General features: G+C 44.7%; 1 protein-coding gene across 1 annotated transcript in view; it reads left to right on the top strand.

The window, feature by feature from the left end:
• Positions 1–23,130, top strand: part of SMARCA5 (SWI/SNF related, matrix associated, actin dependent regulator of chromatin, subfamily a, member 5) — a 234,468-nt gene that overhangs the window by 6,959 nt on the left and 204,379 nt on the right. Inside the window, exon 2 of the mRNA XM_030192240.1 lies at positions 15,766–15,843. Coding sequence (XP_030048100.1) covers positions 15,766–15,843 — 78 coding nt within the window. The remainder of the gene's footprint in view (positions 1–15,765; positions 15,844–23,130) is intronic.

Raw genomic sequence — 23,130 nt, 5'->3', positions numbered from 1 at the left:
CCCATTTTCAAATCTCTGCTTAAAACTCACCTCTTCAATGCCGCGTTCGGCACCTAACCTCTCATGAAATATAGTATTACCTACCAGACGGACTCTACACTTGTCTTTAGATTGTACACCTGTCTTTTAGATTGTAAGCTCCTTGAGCAGGGACTGTCCTTCCATGTTAAATTGTACAGCGCTGCGTAACCCTAGTAGCGCTTTAGAAATGTTAAGTAGTAGTAGTAGTACCACTGTGAGTGAATGTAAGGACAAAATCACTTAATCTTCTGTTGTATCTATGACCAGCTCTCTGAACAAGGTTTAGAGAGATGAACAGAGGGAGAGGGAGTAGAGGCAGAGAGGCAGCAAAGAAGGCTAGATTCAGGTGCCATGGTGAGGGGTTTTCAATCACATAAAAGGGAAGAAGGGATCAGTAGTGGCTGGCAACCATGTTCTAACCCCAAGTTTCCTACATCTGTCTGGAGTTTTAGCATTCTTTTTATAGGGACGTCAGTTCTGCTGGCCCCCTCTTTGAGCTATAGGCATGTGCCTAGTTTGCCTACGCATTAATCCTACCTTGGGTTTGAGCCATGTGTTGAAGACTTTCTTTTCTCAGTAGTTTGGCTGAGATTGAGAACTTAGGTAGTATATTGGGGTTGGAGAGGCTGTACCATTTGACGTCTCTAGGGACGTGAGTATCTTATTAGTACAGCCAAAGCAGGAGGACTAAACCAATTAAAAAATTTGGTATAATAACATGAACATAAACCACTGTAGAATGTTTGCTTCCTTTTAGGCATGTCATGTTTTTATGCCAGTACATATTGTGCACTATCCTCTTTTCAAGCTTTGTGTCTCTTGTGTATAAATATTTCTTGCTGCAATATTCTTATAGCAAGAAGTAACTTAATATTCTTTACAGCAATATTAGACCATTTGAGGCAACCATCTATTTGGTTTGATGCTATAAGGCTTTGTTAGGATATTTTGAATAGTGCCTTGCAAAAGTAGTCACACCTTTGTGCATTTTTCATATTCTGTTGTATAAAAAATACAATTTGCACTATATTAAAATATAATTTTTCATTTGTCTACAAAATGTGTGCTACACTTCAGTGTGAAAGAATAATTATAGCAGCAGTAATAAAATAATTTATGTAACTGCGGCTTTCCGGTTTCTTAGTTTTGCACACTTTGTCATAGTGAACCTATATTAGCTATTGTTTCCACAGAGTGCCTCAGCAAGGTTCATGATACATTGTAGAGCCCACCCATGTCCAATCACTGCAGTTGAACAGGTTCAATTTCTTAACGTCCCTCTGGACCAGCCCAGAATGTGACTGATGGGTTGTGCACGTCTTCCAGCAGGTGGATACTGAAAACTCTGACTCGAGAGAAAGCCAATAAGAGCCCTTGCTAACTGGAACTAGACTCAGTATTATCCCAACAAAGCAGAGGAAGAAGAAAAGAGAAGAACCATATTTTGTGCAACCAGGAAACTTGAGCAGCCACCAAAGACATACTCCCAGTGAGCATATGCTTCTTGCTTAATGTGCCTGAACCATTACAAACATAACTGCGGCACACAAATAATTTTTTTTCAAAAGTTAAACAATAAAACAGCAAATGCTGAAAGCAGCTGTGTGGTGGGAAAAAGGACAAAGTGAAAGAACAAAAAAGCAAACCTCATTTCTTCAAGTACTGAGTGGGAGGGATCTGGGCCGGGCCAGAGGGACTAAAGGAAAGCAACTTCGTAGGTAAGAACTAATTTCTCCTCCCTCAGTGTCCATCTGGACCAGCCCTGAATGTGACTGATGGGAAGTAATAAAGCAGTGTTTTTATGGGAGGGACCCTAGCAATCCCGCTGTGAGAATGTGTGCCCCCAAAATTGCCTCCTGACGACATTGATCATCCAACCAATAATGTTTAGAAAATGAATGCAAGGAGGACCACATAGTCGCCTTACAAATTTCTAAAAGAGGCACCAGGAAACACTACCTATGATGCAGCCTGGCCTCTGGTAGAATGGGTCTTTACTCCTTCTGGGATAGATGTCCCGGAGAGCAGGTAAGCGGAAGCAATCATCTTAAGCCACCTGGAAGTAGTAGGCTTAGACGCCGTCAGACCTTTCCGGGACTCTCCAATCAGCGGGAACAGACAATCTGTGCATCTAAAGTCCTCAGTTGTTTTCAAATAGTGCTTTAGAACGCTCCTGACATCCAAACAATGTAAGCGTTGCTGATCCTCCGAATTGGAGGAAGAACCTAAAACAGGCAAAACTGCCAACTGAAACCGTGACTAGACCTTGGGGATAGGAAGGCACCAGGTGTTAAACTACCTGCTCCTTAGAGAATTACAAAAATGGAGATCAACAAGAAAATACCTGCAACTCTGATATTCTCCTAGCTGAGGCAATGGCTACCAAAAATACTGTTTTATGTGTTAAATCCTTCAGGGAGCAGGATGCCAAGGGCTCCAAGGGTGCCTTAGTAAGAACTGACAGGACCAGATTCAAATCCCAACCCAGAAAGATAGCCCTAGAAGGAGGACGAAGAAAACTTGCTCCCTGAAGGAACCGAGAAATATCCGGATGGCTAGTCGAGGCTTTACCCTGAACGCACCCCCCTAAAACAAGACAGTGCTACAATTTGGACCAAGAGAAATTAGCACCAGGCCTTTATCAAAATTGCTGCAAAAAAACTCACGACCTGAGCCACCGAAGTGCGAAAAGGAGAAATGTCATGATCCGAACACCACGCCTCAAATACCCACCAAGTTCTGATATAATTAAGAGAAGCAGAACAGCAATCCGATCGAAGCATTGTGGCAATTACATTGGCGGAGTAACCCCTCTTTGTCAGCCGAGCCTGCTCAAGAGCAAGCTGTAAGACAAAATCGAGCTGGGTCTGGGTGAACCACTGGACCCTGGACTAAGAGCCTGCGAGAGACTGAGCGGAGGCTGTGGTATGCCAATCGGATGCGCCTTCTCATCGTCCCTCTGTTAAGATTGCCAGAGTCTTGTAGGTTCTTAGTCAACAATAGCCACTTACTAAAAAATCAAATTCCTTAGCCTCAGCAGCAGATGAATCCAAGAACTGGTGGGTTATATCCACCTACCGGCAGGTGGAGGTAAAGAACACTAAAGAGAAAGCAGTGATCCTGGACGTCCAGCTCCCTCTCGCTTCAGTATATCTCTATCTCAAGCAGATGGTGGACGGATTTCTTCCAGCTCCTGGGCATTTGCCAGTAGAGCTTCGGGGTGTGTGACTGATGGTGCCAACCTTGAGGACATACTTGTTCTGCGGGTCCCTGTCCTATCCCCGTAGCTACTGAGACCTTCAGTGGCAGTCTCACAATCAGAGGCCCAAGGACTCTCAGTCCATGACTGCTCCCAAAATATTTTCTGCTCCACAAGATGCTTTTGCACATGATGTTGGCAGAGTGAGAGACCTTGAATGGGGCTCCTACGGTGGCTCGGGTTTTGGAAAGGTTATACACTTTTTCCCCCTGAGGAGATGGATAGGTACTGGAGGTACCCCACAGTTGATGCCCTATTTATGTTGGTCACGAGAAAGACCAATGTGTTCAGTGGTGGTTCTGCTGTAAAGGAAATGGATGACTATCGTGGAGCAGCAGCTCAAGTTGGTCTTTATTCTGGCTATCATTTGTATGGGTTGTGTCGTAAGGGCTATGCTGTGGTGGTTGCACCTGCTGCCAGAGTCGCCTGAGGTTTCCCACCTGGAATCTAGGGTGGCCTCAGTTGATGATTTTTTTATGACTTGGTACTTCTGTCCTCCTGCTGTTTGGACCCCCGATGGCTATGGGTGCAGGTTCTAAGAAGCTCCGTTGCCCTTTCAGAAGCAGCTCCTGTCTGGGGAGGACCTTGAAAGTTAGTAAAGGACATGGAGGGAAGCCTGTCCTCTCTGACTTCCAGAGATTCACCAGAGGAATTCTCCACAGCCCTTTGTGTGACATGGGGACGGTCCAGAGATGTGGGTCACTTTCATTCGAACAAGTTGGTGGCTCAGGCATCAGGCACTGGCAGGTTATTCAAGCTGGGCTCCTTTTGTGGCCTCAAAAGATCAGGTGACTTATGTCCTCCAGATCTGGAGGCTCTGTACCACCCAATGAGGGTGCGCTGGGCTCCTCGGAGGTGCTGGTGGGGGAATCTCCCACCAGTAATCTCCCTTGTGGGTCTGTTGGAGCGGGGCTGGAGTGGTGCCCCTGCATCTGCCATGGAGTCATCAGCGTTCAATATGGTGGCTGTGATATCTACTTATAGTCCCACAGTACTACACTAGGGGCCATTCTCCTATTTTAGGGCATTCACTTTTTCTATGGCACAATGAACCCAAGCAATAGTACTGTGGGACTACTGCTGTGGGTCATAGCCACTACTACTAGCGGAGAAATTAAACGAATTCTTTGCTTCGGTCTTCACCGAGGAGGATTTGGGGGGGACACCGGTGCCGGAAAGAATATTTGAAGCGGGGGAATCGGAGAAACTAAACAAATTCTCTGTAACCTTGGAGGATGTAATGGGTCAGTTCAGCAAGCTGAAGAGTAGTAAATCACCGGGACCTGATGGTATTCATCCCAGAGTATTAATAGAACTAAAAAATGAACTTGCGGAGCTACTGTTAGAAATATGCAATCTGTCCCTAAAATCGAGTGTAATACCGGAAGACTGGAGGGTAGCCAATGTTACTCCGATTTTTAAGAAGGGTTCCAGAGGAGATCCGGGAAATTATAGACCGGTGAGTCTGACGTCGGTGCCGGGCAAGATGGTGGAGGCTATTATTAAGAATAAAATTGCAGAGCATATACAAAAACATGGACTGATGAGACAAAGTCAGCACGGATTTAGTGAAGGGAAGTCTTGCCTCACCAATCTAATGCATTTTTTTGAGGGGGTAAGCAAACATGTGGACAATGGGGAGCCGGTTGATATTGTATATCTGGATTTTCAGAAGGCGTTTGACAAAGTGCCGCACGAAAGACTCCTGAAGAAATTGCAGAGTCATGGAATCGGAGGTAGGGTATTATTATGGATTAAGAACTGGTTGAAAGATAGGAAGCAGAGAGTAGGATTGCGTGGCCAGTATTCTCAGTGGAGGAGGGTAGTTAGTGGGGTCCCGCAGGGGTCTGTGCTGGGTCCGTTGCTTTTTAATGTATTTATAAATGACCTAGAGATGGGAATAACTAGTGAGGTAATTAAATTCGCCGATGACACAAAATTATTCAGGGTCGTCAAGTCGCAGGAGGAATGTGAACGATTACAGGAGGACCTTGCGAGACTGGGAGAATGGGCGTGCAAGTGGCAGATGAAGTTCAATGTTGACAAGTGCAAAGTGATGCATGTGGGTAAGAGGAACCCGAATTATAGCTACGTCTTGCAAGGTTCCGCGTTAGGAGTTACGGATCAAGAAAGGGATCTGGGTGTCGTCGTCGATGATACGCTGAAACCTTCTGCTCAGTGTGCTGCTGCGGCTAGGAAAGCGAATAGAATGTTGGGTGTTATTAAGAAGGGTATGGAGTCCAGGTGTGCGGATGTTATAATGCCGTTGTATCGCTCCATGGTGCGACCGCACCTGGAGTATTGTGTTCAGTACTGGTCTCCGTATCTCAAAAAAGATATAGTAGAATTGGAAAAGGTACAGCGAAGGGCGACGAAAATGATAGTGGGGATGGGACGACTTTCCTATGAAGAGAGGCTGAGAAGGCTAGGGCTTTTCAGCTTGGAGAAGAGACGGCTGAGGGGAGATATGATAGAAGTGTATAAAATAATGAGTGGAATGGATCGGGTGGATGTGAAGCGACTGTTCACGCTATCCAAAAATACTAGGACTAGAGGGCATGAGTTGAAGCTACAGTGTGGTAAATTTAAAACGAATCGGAGAAAATTTTTCTTCACCCAACGTGTAATTAGACTCTGGAATTCATTGCCGGAGAACGTGGTACGGGCGGTTAGCTTGACGGAGTTTAAAAAGGGGTTAGATAGATTCCTAAAGGACAAGTCCATAGACCGCTATTAAATGGACTGGAAAAATTCCTCATTTTAGGTACAACTTGTCTGGAATGTTTTTACGTTTGGGGAGCGTGCCAGGTGCCCTTGACCTGGATTGGCCACTGTCGGTGACAGGATGCTGGGCTAGATGGACCTTTGGTCTTTCCCAGTATGGCACTACTTATGTACTTATGTACTTATGTACTACTACTTATCATTTCTATAGCACTACTAGACGTACGCAGCGCTGTACACTTGAACATGAAGAGACAGTCCCTGCTCGACAGAGCTTACAATCTAATTAGGACAGACAAACAGGACGAACAAGAGATAAGGGAATATTAAAGTGAGGATGATAAAATAAGGGTTCTGAACAAGTGAACAAGGATTAGGAGTTAAAAGCAGCATCAAAAAGGTGGGCTTTTAGCTTAGATTTGAAGACGGTCAGAGATGGAGCTTGACGTACCGGCTCAGGAAGTCTATTCCAGGCTTATGGTGCAGCAAGATAAAAGGAACGGAGTCTGGAGTTAGCAGTGGAAGAGAAGGGTGCAGATAAGAGAGATTTACCCAGTGAACGGAGTTCCTGGGGAGGAATGTAGGGAGAGTGGAGAGGCACTGAGGAGCTGCAGAGTGAATGCACTTATAGGTCAATAAGAGGAGTTTGAACTGTATGCGGAAACGGGTAGGAAGCCAGTGAAGTGACTTGAGGAGAGGGCTAATATAAGCATAACGACCCTGGCGGAATATTAGTCGTGCAGCAGAAGTTTGAACAGATTGAAGAGGAGAGAGATAGCTAAGTGGGAGACCTGTGAGAAGCAAGTTGCAATAGTCTAAGCGAGAGGTGATAAGAGCGTGGATGAGGGTTCTGGTAGTGTGCTCAGAAAGGAAAGGGCGAATTTTGCTGATATTATAGAGAAAAAAACGACAGGTTTTAGCAGTCTGTTGAATATGTGCAGAGAAGGAGAGGGAGGAGTCGAAGATGACCCCAAGGTTACGAGCTGATGAGACATTTTGAATCCCCACAGGAGTGTGGGCACTGTTCCGCCCTGCTCCATTGGATTACCTGGGAGGTTCACATAGGGGTAGGGGGTGGGTAGTAGGCTGGGTATGGTGTTTGTGGTGGGAGGGGTTGTTTTGGAGGAGGTTGCTGACCAGAGGGGGCTGTTTGGGGCAAAGGGTAATGGGGTAGAGTGTTCATATCAGAAGGGTTTTGTGCTGTGGTAGGTCAGGTAGTGCTACTGCAAGTACACTATTTTATCACTTTTTGTGCTGGATCCCTTATTCCAATGCCTCAGCAGGAAGTGCATAAATGCAGAGCAGATGCTGGGCATGCACCTTGCTTTTACTGCACAGTGGAGTGGAGGAGTGGCCTTATGGCTAGTGCAGCAAACGTTGATCCTAGCATCTTGGGTTCAACTCCCACTGCAGCTCTCTGTGACCCTGGGCATGTCACTTTAACCCTCCCATGCCTCAAGTACAAAAACAAAGATTGTGAGCCCTCTAGGGACAGAGAAGCTACATTGAACCTGAACTCTGCTTGGGATAATGCAGGATACAAATGTCATAAATCCTATATAATAAAACACACCTCCAACATTCTGAAGCCGAGAAAGTGAAGCCTTCAAGCTTTGAAGCATTCCTGCAACGTTCCGGAACTACGTGTTGTCAATTGAGGAGATGGAGCCTTACAGAGCGCACAAATGCTTCAAGGCTTGAAGGCTTCACTTTCTCACACACACACACTCACTCTCTCTCACAAACACTCTCTCTCACACACTCTCTCTCTCACACACAGACACACACACACTCTGTCTCTCACACACTGTCTCTCTCTCTCTGACACAAACACACACTCTGTCTTTCTCTTTCTCTCTCACTCATTCTCTCTCACATACACACTCCATCTCTCACCCACACACTGTCTCTCAAACATACACACTCTGAGGAAAGGGGGGCATGGAACATGCTGGGGAAGAGAGGGAGGGGGCATGGAACTCGGAGGGAAGGGGGGGCCCAAGAACTCGGAGGGGAGGAGGGAGGGAGGGGGCCATGGAACTCAGAGCCCCCCACACACACACACACTCTCTGTCTCTCACATACACTCTCTCTCTCTCACACACACACAGTCTCTCACACACTCTCTCTCTCTCTGACACAAACACACACACACTCTGTCTCTGTCTCTCTCACTCACACACACACTCCATCTCTCACACACACTTTCTCTCTCACACACACACACACACACACACACACACACACTCTCTCTCTCTCAAACATACACACTCCGAGGAAAACCTTGCTAGCGCCCGTTTCATTTGTGTCAGAAACGGGCCTGTTTTACTAGTAATGTAATATTTCTCGGCCTGTACGTCAAGCTCCATCTCTGGCTGTCTTCAAATCTAGGCTAAAAGCCCACCTTTTTGATGTCGCTTTTAACTCCTAACCTTTACTCATTTGTTCAGCACCCATTTTTATCATTCTCACCTTTGTATCTCCCGTATCCCTTATTTGTCCTGCTTGTCTGTCCTAGTTAGATTGTAAGATCGTTTGAGCAGGGACTCTCTCTTTATGTCCAGTTTGCAGCGCTGCGTACGTCTAGTAGCGCTATAGAAATAAGTAGTAGTAGTAGTAGAAGACTGGCCCTGTTCCACCCTGAGTGTGCCCGAATAACCTCAGATCAGTGGATCCTGTAGTGATCAAGCAAGGCTATACTTTAGAGCCAGCCTGCCCTGTGGTAGATGCCTTCATGATTTCCCCCTGTGGCTCAGAGGTAAAATGACAGGCTTTCACACTTACCTTGAGGCATCTGCTAGAGCTTGGAGCCAGTTGTTTAGGATGGTACTCCAGGGTCCTTTTGACCTACCTTGGACTTCGAAACAGTGAATGCCTGCCTCAGCATGCAGCATTTCGGCATGGAGACCCCCTGCACGTTGATTGCCTTGGTTCACCCGGGCAAATTCATGACTTCCCTTGATCTCACAGAGGCACGTAGCTCCATATTCCTATTGTGGAACAGAACAAGAGTGTCCTGTGCTTCCATGTGTTAGGTTGCCACTTCCAGTTTTGTGCTCTGCCCTTTGGATTGGCAATAGTGCCCCACACCTTCTCCATGGTGGTGATGGTAATGGTGGCCCATTTGTGCTGCCAGGACATTTGGGTCCAAACCTACCTGGATGATTGGCCAATATGAGCCGCTCAGCAGCTGATTCTAAGATGGCTACTTCTCAGCTCATTGGCCTGCTGGGCTGGGTGGTATATTAGTGCAAGAGTTCTCTCCATTGTCAGGTGCTGGTGTACTATGACATGGTTCAGGGAGCAGTGTTTCTCTTGGAGTGGATGGCGAAACATCAGGTACAGGAATGCAGACTCTGCAGGGTCTTGGACTACCAGCACCTAGACTCATTGGCAGTGATCCTGGAGATGGTTACATGGGCATGAACACATGTGCAGCCTCTGCAGTCTTCATTGTTGTCCAGTTGGGCGCCTTTCTCTCAGGACTTTAACCGCCAGCCGCTGCCTGTCAACGAGAGGTGCATCCTGGACTGGTAGGACCTCTAGTCATCTCCATCTGGGTGGGGGGGGGGGGGGGGAGGTGGAGTAGGGAAGGCCACTGGGCAAAATGGCTCCAGACTGGAGACTTGGGGGGTACACTTAGCCTTGTTGTGAGTTCTTCATCTGATCCAGGGGAAGGCAAGTTGGGGTGATGGTGGTGGCATACATCAACAAGCAAGTTGGCATAAGAAGTCCGACAGTGGTTCTCTGTTGCTGGGCAGAAGTGCATCTCTAGGCCCTTTCAGCAGTACATATTGCTGGCAAAAGCAGTGTCAAAGTAAACTTTCTAAGTTGCTCCCTGTTGGATCTGGAGGAGTGGGAGCTGGGGCAGGAGGCCTTTCAGCTCATTCTGAACCAGTGGTGGCAGCAGTTATTCAACCTGATGCAAGCAAGCAGGCATGCCGAAGTGGAGCACTTTTTCAGTCACAGATGGGATGTGACTTCGCAAAGGATAGATGTCCTTGTTCAGAAATTGTTTGACACAGGAAAATGTGGGAGAGAGATTCCGGAAGCCAAATTTAGGTTATTTAAGTAGAAAGCTCAATTCCAGAATGTCTAGGGTAGCGTTTTCCAAAATGCTGCTCGTTCTATGCGCAGGGCCCAAGAGACAGGCAGAGCTCCGGAGTCTCAATTCATGAATGAGGTGATGGTGTAGTAAGGAGGGTTTTAGATTTGTAAGGAACTGGGCAACATTCTGGGGAAGGGGGAGCCTATTCTGGAAGGATGGGCTCCACATTAACCAGGGTGGGACCAAGCTGCTGGCATTGGCATTTAAAAAGGAGAGGGATCAGTTTTTAAATTAGAACCTGGGGGAAGGCCGACAGTTGTTCAAAAACACATGGTTCGGAATAAGGTATCTTTCAAAGATGTCACCACAACCCGATAGCGAGGTTGGAAAAGAGACATTAGTAGATCAGGTGACCTTAAGTAAAAATCAGATACAAGATTGCAAATTAACACAGTCAGCTAATGAGCAAGATGTAAATAGGAATAATAAACGTAGTTTGAAATGTCTACATGCAAATGCAAGAAGCCTAAGAAATAAGATGGGAGAGTTAGAATATATTGCACTAAATGAAAAATTAGATATAATAGGCATCTCTGAGATCTGGTGGAAGGAGCATAACCAGTGGGACACCAGGGTACAAATTATATTGTAGTGATAGGGTGGAGGGGTAGCTTTGTATGTTAAAGAGGGCCTTGAATCAAATAGTTTGAAAATTCTGCAGGTAACAAAACACATTTTATAATCCGTATGGATTGAAATTCCATGTGTAAAGGGAAAAAGGATAGTGATAGGAGTGTACTACTGCCCCCCTGGCCAGGATGAACAGACGGATGTAGAAATGTTATCAGAAATTAGGGAGGCTAACAAACTGGGCAACACAATAATGGTGATTTCAATTACCCCGATATTGACTGGTTAAATGTAATGCTAGGGAGGTAAAATTCCTTGATGAAATCAAGGACTGCTTTATGGAGCAGCTGGTACAGGAGCCAACAAGAGAGAGAAAAATTCTAGACCTAGTCCTTAGTGGAGCGCATGATCTGGTGCGGGAGGTAATGGTGCTGGGGCCGCTTGATAACAGTGATCATAATATGATCAGATTTGATAGCTGCTTTGGAGTAAGTACACAGAGTAAATCCAATATGTTAGCGTTTAACTTTCAAAAAGGAGGCTATGATAAAATGAGAAGAACCGTGAGAAAAAAACTTGAGTAGCTGCAAAGGTCAAAAATTTACATCAGGCTTGGATGCTGTTCAAAAATACCGTCCTGGAAGCTCAGGCCAAATATATTCCGTGTATTAAAAAAGAGGCAGGAAGACCAAACAGCTGACCTGGTTAAAAAGTGAGGTGAGGGAAGCTATTAAAGCTAAAAGGAAATCCTTCAGAAAATGGAAGAAGGAACCGACTGAAAATAATACATAGCATAAGGAATGGCAAGTCAAATGCAAAGCGCTGATAAGGAGGGCAAGGAGAGACTTTGAAAAAAAAATTGCGTTGGAGGCAAAAAAACATAATAAAACTTTTTTTTAGGTATATTAAAGGCAAGAAGCTGGCAAAAGAATTGGTTGGACCACTAGATGACTGAGGGATAAAAGGGGCAGTCAGGGAAGACAAAGCCATAGCGGAGAGATTAATTGAATTCTTTGCTTCGGTCTTCACTGAGGAAAATTTGGGAGAGATACCGGTACCAGAAATGGTATTTAAAGCTGACGAGTTAGAGAAACTGAATGAAATCTCTATAAACCTGGAGGATATAATGACACAATTTGACAAATTAAAGAGTAGCAAATCTGGACCGGATGGTGTTCGTCCCTGAGTACAATAGTACAGTAGTACCTCGGTTTTCGCTGACGTCGGTTTCAGATTTCGTTGATTTTTTTTCGATGAGAAATTTCTCGGTTTTCGTTGGTTGCCTCGGATTTTGTCGAAAAAGGACGCCCATCTCCCAATTTGTATCGGAAGATGGACGTCCTCCCGATTTTGGGCGTCCTCGTTAATTGCCTCGGTTCTCATCGGTTTCGGATTTTGCCGATTGTTTTCAGACGGATTATCGACGAAAACCGAGGCTTCACTGTATTGATAGAATTGAAAAATGAACTTGCGGAACTATTGTTAATAATATGTAATTTATCTTTAAAATTAAGCGTGATTCCGGAAGATTGGAGGGTGGCCAATGTAACGCCGATTTTAAAAAAAGATTCCAGAAGTGGTCCAGGAAATTATAGACCGGTGAGCCTGACATCAGTGCCAGGCAAAATGGGTAGAGACTATTATAAAGAAAAAAATTACAGAGCATATTCAAAAGCATGGATTAATGAGACAAAGCCAACATGGATTTAGTGAAGGGAAATCTTGCCTCACCAATCTATTACATTTCTTTGAAGGGGTGAACAAACATGTGGATAAAAGTGAGCCGGTCGATATTGTGTATCTGGATTTTCAAAAGATGTTGGACAAAGTACCTCATGAAAGACTCCAGAGGAAATTGGAGAGTCATGGGATAGGAGGTAGTGTTCTATTTTGGGTTAAAAACTGGTTAAAAGGTAGAAAACGGAGAGTAGGGTTAAATAGTCAGTATTTTCAATGGAGAAGGGTAGATAGGGTTCCCCAGGGGTTTGTGCTGGGATTGCTGCTTTTTAACATATTTATAAATGATCTAGAGATGGGAGTAACTAGTGAGGTAATTAAATTTTCTGACGACACAAAGTTATTCAAAGTTGTTAAATCGCAAGAGAATTGTGAAAATTTACAAGAGGACCTTACGAGTCTGGGAGACTGGGCATATAAATGGCAGATGACGTTTAATGTGAGCAAGTGCAAAGTGATGCATGTGGGAAAGAGGAACTCAAATTATAGTTATGTAATGCAAGATTCCAGATTAGGAGTCACCGGGAAAGGGATCTAGGCGTCGTCATTGATGATGCACTGAAACCCTCTGCTCGTTGTGCAGTGGCAACTAAGAAAGCAAATAAGTGCATTCACTCTGCAGCCCCTCACTACCTCTCCACCCTCATCTCTCCCTACACTCCCTCCCAGGAACTCCGTTCACTAGGCAGATCTCTCCTAATTGCACCCTTCTCCTCCATTGCTAGCTCCAGACTCCGTTCCTTTTGTCTTGCCGCACCTTATGCCTGGAATGGACTTCCTGAGCCGTTACGACTAGCTCCATCCCTGGCCACCTTCAAATCCCGGCTTAAGGCCTACCTGTTTGATGTTGCTTTTGACTCCTAACTTGTCACTTACTCGTAACCTTTATCTTGTCCTCCTCTCTTCAATAGTCCCTTTCCCTATGCGTCCTTCTGTCTGTCTTACCCTTATCCTTATTGGTCTTGTCTGTCTGTCCTAATTTAGATTGTAAGCTCTTTTGAGCAGGGACTGTCTTTTCTTCATGTTCATTTGTGAAGCGCTGCATACGACTGGTAGCGCTATAGAAATGATTTATAGTAGTAGTAGTAGTAGAATGTTAGGTATTATTAGGAAAGGAATGGAAAACAAAAATGAGGAGGTTATATAATGCTTTTGTATCAGTCCATGGTGCGACTGCACCTCGAATATTGTGTTCAATTCTAGTCACCGCATCTGAAAAAAGATATAGTTGAATTAGAAAAGGTACAGAGAAGGGCGAAGAAAATGATAAAGAGGATGGGACGACTTCCCTATGAGGAAAGGCTATAACGGCTAGGGCTCTTCAGTTTGGAGAAAAGACGGCTGAGGGGAGATATGATAGACATGAATCGCTTGTTTACTCTTTCCAAAAATACTAGGACTTAGGGGCACGCAACAAAGCTAGAAAGTAGTACATTTAAAATAAATTGGAAAAAATATTTCTTCACTCAGTGTGTAATGAAACTTTGAAATTTGCCAGAGAATGTAGTAAAAGCGGTTAGCTTAGCGGGGTTTAAAAATGTTTGGATGGCTTCAAAAAGGAAAAGTCCACAGACCATTATTAAAATGGCCATTGGGAAAATCCACTGCTTATTTATAGAATAAGCAGCATAAAATGTGTTGTACTGTTTTGGGATCTTTCTAGATACTTGTGACCTGGATTTGCTATTTATTTTATTTTAGTTACATTTGTACCCCGCGCTTTCCCACTCATGGCAGGCTCAATGCGGCTTACATAGGGCAATGGAGGGTTAAGTGACTTGCCCAGAGTCACAAGGAGCTGCCTGTGCCTGAAGTGGGAATCGAACTCAGTTCCCCAGGACCAAAGTCCACCACCCTAACCACTAGGCCACTCCTCCAACTCTGTTGGAAACAGGATGCTGGGCTTGATGGACCTTCGGGCGGTACCAGTATGACAATACTTATGTAGGCTTTAGGCTGGCAAGGCTTGAACACAGTCTGTGGCTGGTAGGGTGGCCTGTCCGAAACATAGGCTGTCAGTCTCAAATAAGAATCAAAAGTGGCTTACCTCAGTGAGGTCAAAATTCTTAACCATAAGTGGTGGTGGCATACATGGGCATTGATTTCCTTCTCTCTGGGCCTCCTTAACCTCATTCAGGCCCTGTCTTTTATATACTTCCTGGTTTAGGCTCCACCCCTCTTCCCTGTCCACTTCCTCCTGGGCATGACTAGTGCTCTTAAAGTGGCTCAGGCTGTCTGCGGGACTGTTGGTTTCTAGAGGGTGCTTATGTAGTTTGAGCACCAGTAGGTTACACCAGTGAGTTCACTAGAAATGATCAGTTTTCTCTATCTCTATCTGTTAGTAGGAGGGGATAACACCCGTTTGTTCAGGACGGTATGGCCCAACAAAAGGAAGGTATGATAGTGAACTATAGCATGTCCAGAAGGCTCCTAGTTTTATTGCCACAGCTGTTATACTACTTGTGTTTGATTCTGGTCTGAGATCAGTCACTCATTAAAAGATCCTCAGATTCTCTGCTTTTTTGCAAAGGGTTTACCAAAATGCTATAGCCTTATTATCTGTCTATTGTGCAATACATGCATTCTAATCTGGTAAAAAAATGTTAGTCAGTTTCCCAAGAGAAACAGGTATCTTTGTGTGTGATTGTATTGTGTGTGTATGTGTGAACATGTCTCAAAACCATTCAACCTACAAAAGCCAAATTATCAGGACCGGTATATCTATATGAAAGTTAAATGCTTTCCCCTAACTTATGGATCTAGCCAATAGTTTTCATAGATTGTGTAGGAAAAAGCCATTCATGCAAATTGCTCTGTAATTCTTATTTGCAGTTTTTGTGCTAGCTTAGTTTGCTTTGTGTTAGCTTCTTTATTTGGAGCTTGTTAGTAGTGGGGTGTCCTGAATTTGGTGCTTGGGACTTTTCCACCTTAGTTATTTTTGTGACATTGTGTGCTAGGACGGTTAGTTTTTACAAAAAAATGTTACCATGTGAATAATGGACTAACTGGGTGAATTCCCTGGGCTGGAAATCCATCAACACCTAAAAGTATTGCTGGAAAGGGTTGGCAATTGTATAGGGTTGAGCAAAGAAGGGAAACTGAGTGGAAAAGCAGATGCAAGGTCTGTGTGTACCTTTTTCTTTGTGATAATTGCCTCCTTGAATTTTCAAAGGGTGTTTGCCAGTAAGAACCTGCAAACCTCCTGGGATTTTCATCTTAGGCATGGGGCTGTTTTTGAAAGTAAACAAGAGCTCTTGATTAAAAAAAAATAATAATAAAAAATGCTGAAAGCAGTTTACTATTCAGTACCTTTTGAGACCCAATATTTTTGCATTTTTCTCATTAGGAAGAAGTTTCTGATGATGACTTGTCAACCAAGCAAACTGAAATAAATGAAATGGATTGCAACTATGAAGAAAAAATGGTGCGTTTTGTTATTTATCTCTGTTTCTTTAGTGTCTGATTCGTTCTGTCAGTAAACAGTAAGTAAAAAGCCGTTTCTGCAACATATACTAGGTACAGCTTCCATAAACAATAACTTGGATGAAAAGCATTTTCTCAAAGGAGAAACAGGCCATAATAATCTCACTGGGTGATATCCGATGGAGCCCAGTGCGGATGCTGCCCAGTATACTGTTTAAGAAGTCTTTGGCAACTTCCTATCGTGCATATGTGGGTGCCTTCCCGCCGGACTTGCGAGCATGGGACCAGCTGTCTTGAGTTTTCCGCAGAGCAGAGAGGTTGTTGTCTGTGATCTCTCCTCGGCACGTCAGATTTTTGGCTTTTTGTGATGCCTTCCCTTTGGGTATTTTTACCATCATTCATTCATTCTTTTTGTTTGTTGTGAGTTTTTCCAATTTTAAGTTTCCTTTTTATTCTGCCTCAAGAGTCCCCCCTTAGGCCTGAGCTCTGGCCATCTTGCAACAACCTTTTTCAGGGGTGAGCAATTTTTTATTCCCCTCGCCATTGAGACATTTGATTTTACATTGGCTGTCCCAGATGGTTCCCAGTGGCTTCAAGCGCTGTTCCTGCTGAAACAGGGTAATCTCTGGGACTGTTACCCATCGCTGGTGTATCCAGTATTCAGGGTCAGACCACGATGCTCAATCCTATGTCCTTTGCTTGCCTATGCAGAAAAGGAGCCAGAGAAGACTACAAAACACTTTTGGTGCCAAGACCGGTCTATTGGCATTGGAAGCATCTATCCCGATGGCTGCAGCCACTACCTTTGACACAGAGAGTGGGGGGAGGATGTTTCTCCGGAGTCTCTAGTAAACCAAGGCAGGTACAGACTTGTTTCTCTCAGGGAGAGTACTGAGTCGAACCGATCATGGGAGTCTGAGGAGTAGCAGGTGGTCTTCACACCCAAAGGGTTTGGTCTGCTCAGGATATCTCATTGCACATCAATCTTCTGGAGCTCTGGGCAATTTTGAATGTGCTAAAGGCTTTCAGAGAGAGGTTTCTAAACCAAATTCCATTATGTAGCTTCCCACTGTTCCAGAACTTGAGGGAAAGTTGTGTCCATCAGCCAGCAGGTGGAGATCAGTTTTCAGTTCTCTGAGACATCTCTTGTCATCTAGTCCAGCTTCTCAGTATTTTCTATCCCCAGCAGGTGGGTGGACACACTTTTCAGCCTCTGGTTCTGAGTGATTTGCTCCAGGTCCAGCTGGTTCCAAGTTGAACTTTGTGGGTGGCTTGAGTCTGTAGAGTCATTTCTGGAGGTCTTCAGATCCCTGTCTCTCTGCTGCCCAGCGAATTTACTTTTTCCCTCCCAAATATGGAGCAGACTTAGGGATCTTCATCATGGCCAGTGCACGGTTTAATAAAGGAGAGCCCAGGAGCAGGCGCCATTTTGTTGGGGCTGACTGGCAGTGAGAAACAGCCTCTGTCTGATCATTTGTGGAGCACAGCCACTGTTTTACAACTTCAGGGCCTGACTGAGCATTCAGCTGTGTCAGTATCTTTGTTTTCTCCAGAGTTTTTACTGCTGTTAAACCAGGCCTATTGACTGAAGCAGGGACAGTCTGAGTTGCTGCAATGTACTTCAGTTTCTCACCCTGCTGTGCCTCTGACTCCTAAGAGATCTCATTTAAACCTTGAGTGGGCAGATGAGACTCTCTGCTTTTCTCTCCTTATCTGATGTGGCCTTGGTCTGTTCAGAGGAGCCACTGTTGAAGGAGCCGTTAGAGGAGGGAGAGCTCCCTCCTGAGGAGAGGAATGAACCAAAACTACTGAGGTGATTTCATAAAGAGGAGCTTATTTCTGAGGCACAGGGGGTGCTTTCTGTTAAGGAGCTTTCTGCTTCAGCATCAGGAGTTCCGCCTTTGTCGATCAAGAGGGGACTTAAAGGTATTTCTATGGCCTTCCCGATGCACATTCAGGACCTGATTACACTAGAATGGGTCTCACCGGACATGGAGCTGAGAGTGAGAAAAGCCATGGCTTGCCTCTACCTGTTGGTTCCATAGGAGAAATAGAAATTGCAGCTTCCCAGGGTGGGCTCCCTTACAGGATAGGCAGCTATAAGGCTTGCTGAAATAAGCTTTTGAAGTTGCCTCTTTGGGCCTTCAAGGGACAGTGTTGAGCTCATTCGTGGCAAGAGCATGCCTGAAGTGGCATAAGCAGTCTGCAACATTAGACGGGAGCCGTAATGCCCATCTGAAAGCAGGGTTTGCCTACTTAGCGGATGCTGTTTATAACCATTACAGGTTACGGCCCACAGTATATCTTTGGCTGTCACAGCACAACTGTGGCATTGGGCAGTGGATGCAGTGTCATTCATGTCTAGTTACTCTGCCCTTTCAGGTGAAAGAACTGGGGGAAAGTAAGCCATAGCGGTTGCTGGAGGATAAGCCAGAGGTGTCTGGTCATTCATCTTCAGGGGGTTCTTAATCCCGCTAAAGACATAACTACTTATATCCCATTAACTGGAGAAATCTGACAAATAACTAAGATTAAAGATGTGCTGGATTGTTTACGATCTGGACAAAGCTTACTAAATTGAAAATGAACACAGAAAGACCAAGTTTTTGCTCATCACTCACCCTCGAAACCTGAATATAATTGATAATTTTTCAATTGATGGAACTACCTATGTTAGTCACAATTGAGAGATAATACGCTTTCTTTTGAACCTCATGTTCATATGTTATCGACCACAATTCCAGGAATAACATGTATAGAATGTATGTTTGGGAAGCTTGCCAGGTGCCCTTGGCCTGGATTGGCCGCTGTTGTGGACGGGATGCTGGGCTGGATGGACCCTTGGTCTTTTCCCAGTGTGGCATTCCTTATGTAAGGTATTCTGTCATCTTTTTGAAGCTTAGACGTATAGTGTCTTATTTTAAAACTGCCGTATTTTGTTTGCTTGTGCAGACGCTCATGTTAGGCAATTTGGACTACTGTAACATCTTTTATGTGGAATGTTCTGTAACCATTCATAGGCAACTTCAAGTATTGCAGAATGCTTGGTTGATTTTCAGGGCATCTAGGTTTGAGTGTACTAAATCACTCTTGGTAAATCTTCATTGGATACCTGTTGAAGCTTGCTCTATCTTATAAGAACACGGTTTGCCATACTGGGACTGACCGAAGGTCCATCAAGCCCAGTATCCTGTTTCCAACAGTGGTCAATCAGGTCACAAGTATCTGGCAAGATCCTAAAAGAGAAAAACAGATGTTATACTGCTTACCTTGAAATAAGCAGGGGATTTTCCCAAGTCCATCTTAATAATGGCTTATGGTCCTTTTCTTTTAGGAAGCTATCCAAGCCTTTTTAAAATCCCGCTATGCTAACTGCTTTTACTACATTCTCTGGCAACGAATTTCAGCATTTAATTGCACGTTGAGTGAAGAAATATTTTCTCAGATTTGTTTTAAATTTACTACTTTGTAGCTTCATTGTGTGCCCCCTAGGCCTGGTATTTTTGGAAACAGTAAACAAGCATTCACATCCACCCGTTCCACTCCACTCATTTTACAGACCTCTATCATATCTCCCCTCAGCCGTCTTTTCTCCAAGCTGAAGAGTCTTAGCTGCTTTAGCCTTTCCTCATAGAGAAGTAGTTCCATCCCCTTTATCATTTTTGTTGCCCTTCTCTGTACCTTTTCCAGTTCCACTATATTGTTTTTTGAGATGCGATGACCAGTATTGCTCACAGTATTCAAGGAGCTAGGTGTCATCGTTGATACTTTGAAACCCTCTTCTCAGTGTGCAGTAGTATGTAAGAAAGCAAATAGAATGTTAGGAATTATTAGGAAAGGAATGGAAAACAAAAATGAGAATGTTATAATGCCTTTGTATCGATTCATGGTGCGACTGCATCTCGAATACTGTGTGCAGTTCTAATCACCACATCTCAAAAAAGATATAGCAGAATTAGAAAAGGTACAGAAAAGGGTGACTGAAATGATAAAAGGGATGGGATGACTTCCCTGTGAGGAAAGGTGAAAGTGACTAGGGCTCTTCAGCTTGGAGAAAAGACAGCTGAGGGGAGATATGATAGAGGTCTATAAAATACTGAGTGGAGTGCAGCAGGTAAATGTGAATCACTTGTTTACTCTTTCCAAAAATGCTAGGGCTGTGGGGCATGCAATTAAACCACTAAGTATTAAATTTAAAACATCTGAAAAAATATTTTTCGTTGCCTGCCTTTATTAAGATGGGCTTGGGAAAATCCACTGCTTATTTCTAGGATAAGCAGTATAAAATCTGTTTTACTCTTTTAGGATCTTTCCAGGTACTTGTGACCTGGATTGGCCACTGTTGGAAACAGGATACTGTGCTTGATGGACCTTCGATCTGTCCCAGTATGGCAACACTTATGTTCTTAATGCAGATACTCCGTCTGCTTCAGTGTCCCAAGGAAAGAAAGCATCTTTTTGTAGATCTCGAGGTTCTCAACTACTTCTCAGTGTGTCACGCTTTTGCATGGATATGCTATGAGCAGTCATAGCCTTGGTTACAGTGGGAAAGTTTCTCACTGTCCTCAATCTCAAGGAGGCATACTTGCATATAACCATATGGCTGCCGTATCAGAGGTTTCTACATTTTGCGGCGCTGGGCCATCACTTCCAGTTCAGGGCTTTGCCCTTTGGTCTCGCCATGGCACCAGGAGAATTTGTTAAGGTTATGGTGGTGGTGGTGGCCTTTCTTTGGCATCAGGGAATCGGTTGACCCGTATCTTGACTACTGGCTCATTCGTGCCTCGTCCTCTTCGGACTTCTTGGTGGCGACAGTTGTCCATCTTCTGCAGTCATTGGTTTGGGTCATCTATTTTGAGAAGATCAGACTAACTATCGCAGGTGCTGAAGTATCTATTTGACACAGCAAAGGAAAGTATCTTTCTTATGGAACGCAGGAAATAGAAGCTGGTTCAACAGGTTTGTCTTCTCAATCATGGCAGGCCTAGGGTCTGGGATTTCGTCCAGGTTCTGAAGTCAATGATGGCAGAAGTGGAAGTGGTGCCATGGACAAGGGCTCATGTGTGGCCTTTACAGGATTCTCTTTTCAGCTACTGGTTTCAGATGTTACAGAAGTACGACATTCATCATCCTTGGATGCTGGTTGCCATACCGGGTATGCAGTGGTGGTTTTCACCCATAGATTTGACCATCTGAACTCCCTTTCCAATAACGCAATAGAAAGTGGTGGCAATGGATGCCAGCAAGTTGGATTGGGGAGCTTATTACATCTGGCAGAGGGCACCTGGATGGAACAGGAGTCTCAGTGGTTGATAAATTGCTTGGAGCTCAGGGCAGAGTGGAATGCCTTGTGTGATTTCTGGCAGGGGCCCCAGTTTGTTTTTTCCAACAATACATTGGTGGTGGCTTATTAATAAGCAAGGTAGGACCCGCAGCCATCTGATGGTGGTGGAGGCTGCCTCATCATCAGTTGGGCAGAGAAATGTCTTCTCAGCTTTGTCAGCAGCTCACATCACTGGATCTTTGAATGTGGAGGCATTCTTTCTCAGCAGGCACTACTTAGACCCAGGAGAATGGATACTATCCAGCCAGGTTTTCATCTTATAGTGGACCGACTGGGTTCTCCGCTTCTGGACTTGGTGCTGACAAAATGTAATGCCAAACTACCCAAGTTCTTCAGCCGTTGGAAAGAACTGGGATCGATGTCTTACTGAAGTCCTGGCCAGAGTTGTATCTACTGTATTTCTTCCGTCCTTGGCTCATGGTATGCCGAGTGTTGAAAAGGATCACATTGCACCCAGGGTCAACTAATTCTCGTAGCCCCAGATTAGCTGTGGAGGCCGTGGTATGCAAACCTGACTTGACTGTTGGACGGGGATCCTCTCTTTCTTCTGCAGATACACGGCCTACTGATGCAAGGTTAGGTGCTTATGGAGAATCTATGCCGCTTTGATCTTATGGCTTGGCCATTGAAAGAGCTCAGTTGAGACGAAAAGGTTATTCTGATTCGGTCATTGCTACCTTCAGGCTCAGAAACATTCTACATGCATGGCATATGCGAGGGTGAGGAGGATTTTCAAGGGCTGGTGTTCTGAGCGCGGACTTTTTCACTTTTCTGCTCACGTTGTGCACATCCTAGCGTTTCTCTAGGTAGACTTTTAGAAGGGTTCTTTAAAAGTTCTGGTTGCGGATCTGGTTTGTTTCAGGGGCCTACTACGTAAGACGTCCCTTGCGGCTCACCTGAATATTGTTCAATTCTTGCAGGGAGTGGGCCGCTTGCGGCATCCCTTTCATATGCCGTATCCAGAGTGGAACCTTTAATTTATTCTTTCGGGCTCTGCAGATGCCTCCCTTTGAGCCACTCTCAAGGGCTTCCTTGATTGATTTTAGGCTAAAGACAACATTCTTTGTGGCTGTTGTGTCTGCTTTTGGATCTTCAGGCTCTCTTGTCGGGATCCCTTTCTCCACTTTCCAGAGGTGGGGGGTCTCCCTGTGCACAGTTTGTTCCGAAAATGGTATCGGCATTTCATCTAAACCAATCTGTATGGTTTCCGTCCTTTTGCGGAGAGGACAAAGAAGCTTTTGGTATTCTTCCGTGAAGCTTCTCAATTTTCATATGAGTCCTCATTAGATGTATCTGGAAGTCACAAATGTTTCACAAATCATACTGTTTGTGCATTTGGTAAACAGAGGCTTGGCCTCATGGCTTCCAAGCCCACAGTTTCTACATGACTGAAAGATACTATTGCGTCAGCTCATTTGCTTGCTGGAAAGCAGGCTCCTCAGTCCTTGCAGGCTCATTCTATGTGGCGTACAGTGACATCCTAGGCAGTGACTACCTTACTGTATCCGGCGGATATTTGTAAGGTGGTGACATTGTCAGTGCTGCATACTTTTGCCAAGCATTACAGGATGAACGTGGTGCATTCGGAAGCCAATTTTGGAACTTCATTCCTCAGGGAGGCAGCGCCAGGATCTCACCCATTCTAAGGATTGTTTTTGAACATCGCACAGGTTCTGGAATAGTGGGAAGCTATAATGAAAAGTGAAATAAGCTCTTGTGATGGTTTTCTTTCCTGAAGTTTCTGAAATGTTTAGTTGGTGCAAAGTAATGGGCCAAATGACGCTGTCATCTTGCATGGTGCTTCCTGTATATCTTTTATTCTCTACAAGTTGTCCAGAGATGAGCAAGGTCTACACATGTTTGCTTGTCTGGTTAGTGTTAGGTTAGTGTTTAAGGTTGTTGTGTGTGTTCTGAGTATTTTACTTACTGCTTGCCTATGTGAAT

Source organism: Microcaecilia unicolor, chromosome 2 (genome assembly GCF_901765095.1).
Source record: "Microcaecilia unicolor chromosome 2, aMicUni1.1, whole genome shotgun sequence".
Lineage (NCBI taxonomy): Eukaryota > Metazoa > Chordata > Amphibia > Gymnophiona > Siphonopidae > Microcaecilia > Microcaecilia unicolor.
The sequence above is the reverse complement of the archived record's forward strand: the minus strand, read 5'-3'. Positions and strand labels throughout refer to the sequence as shown.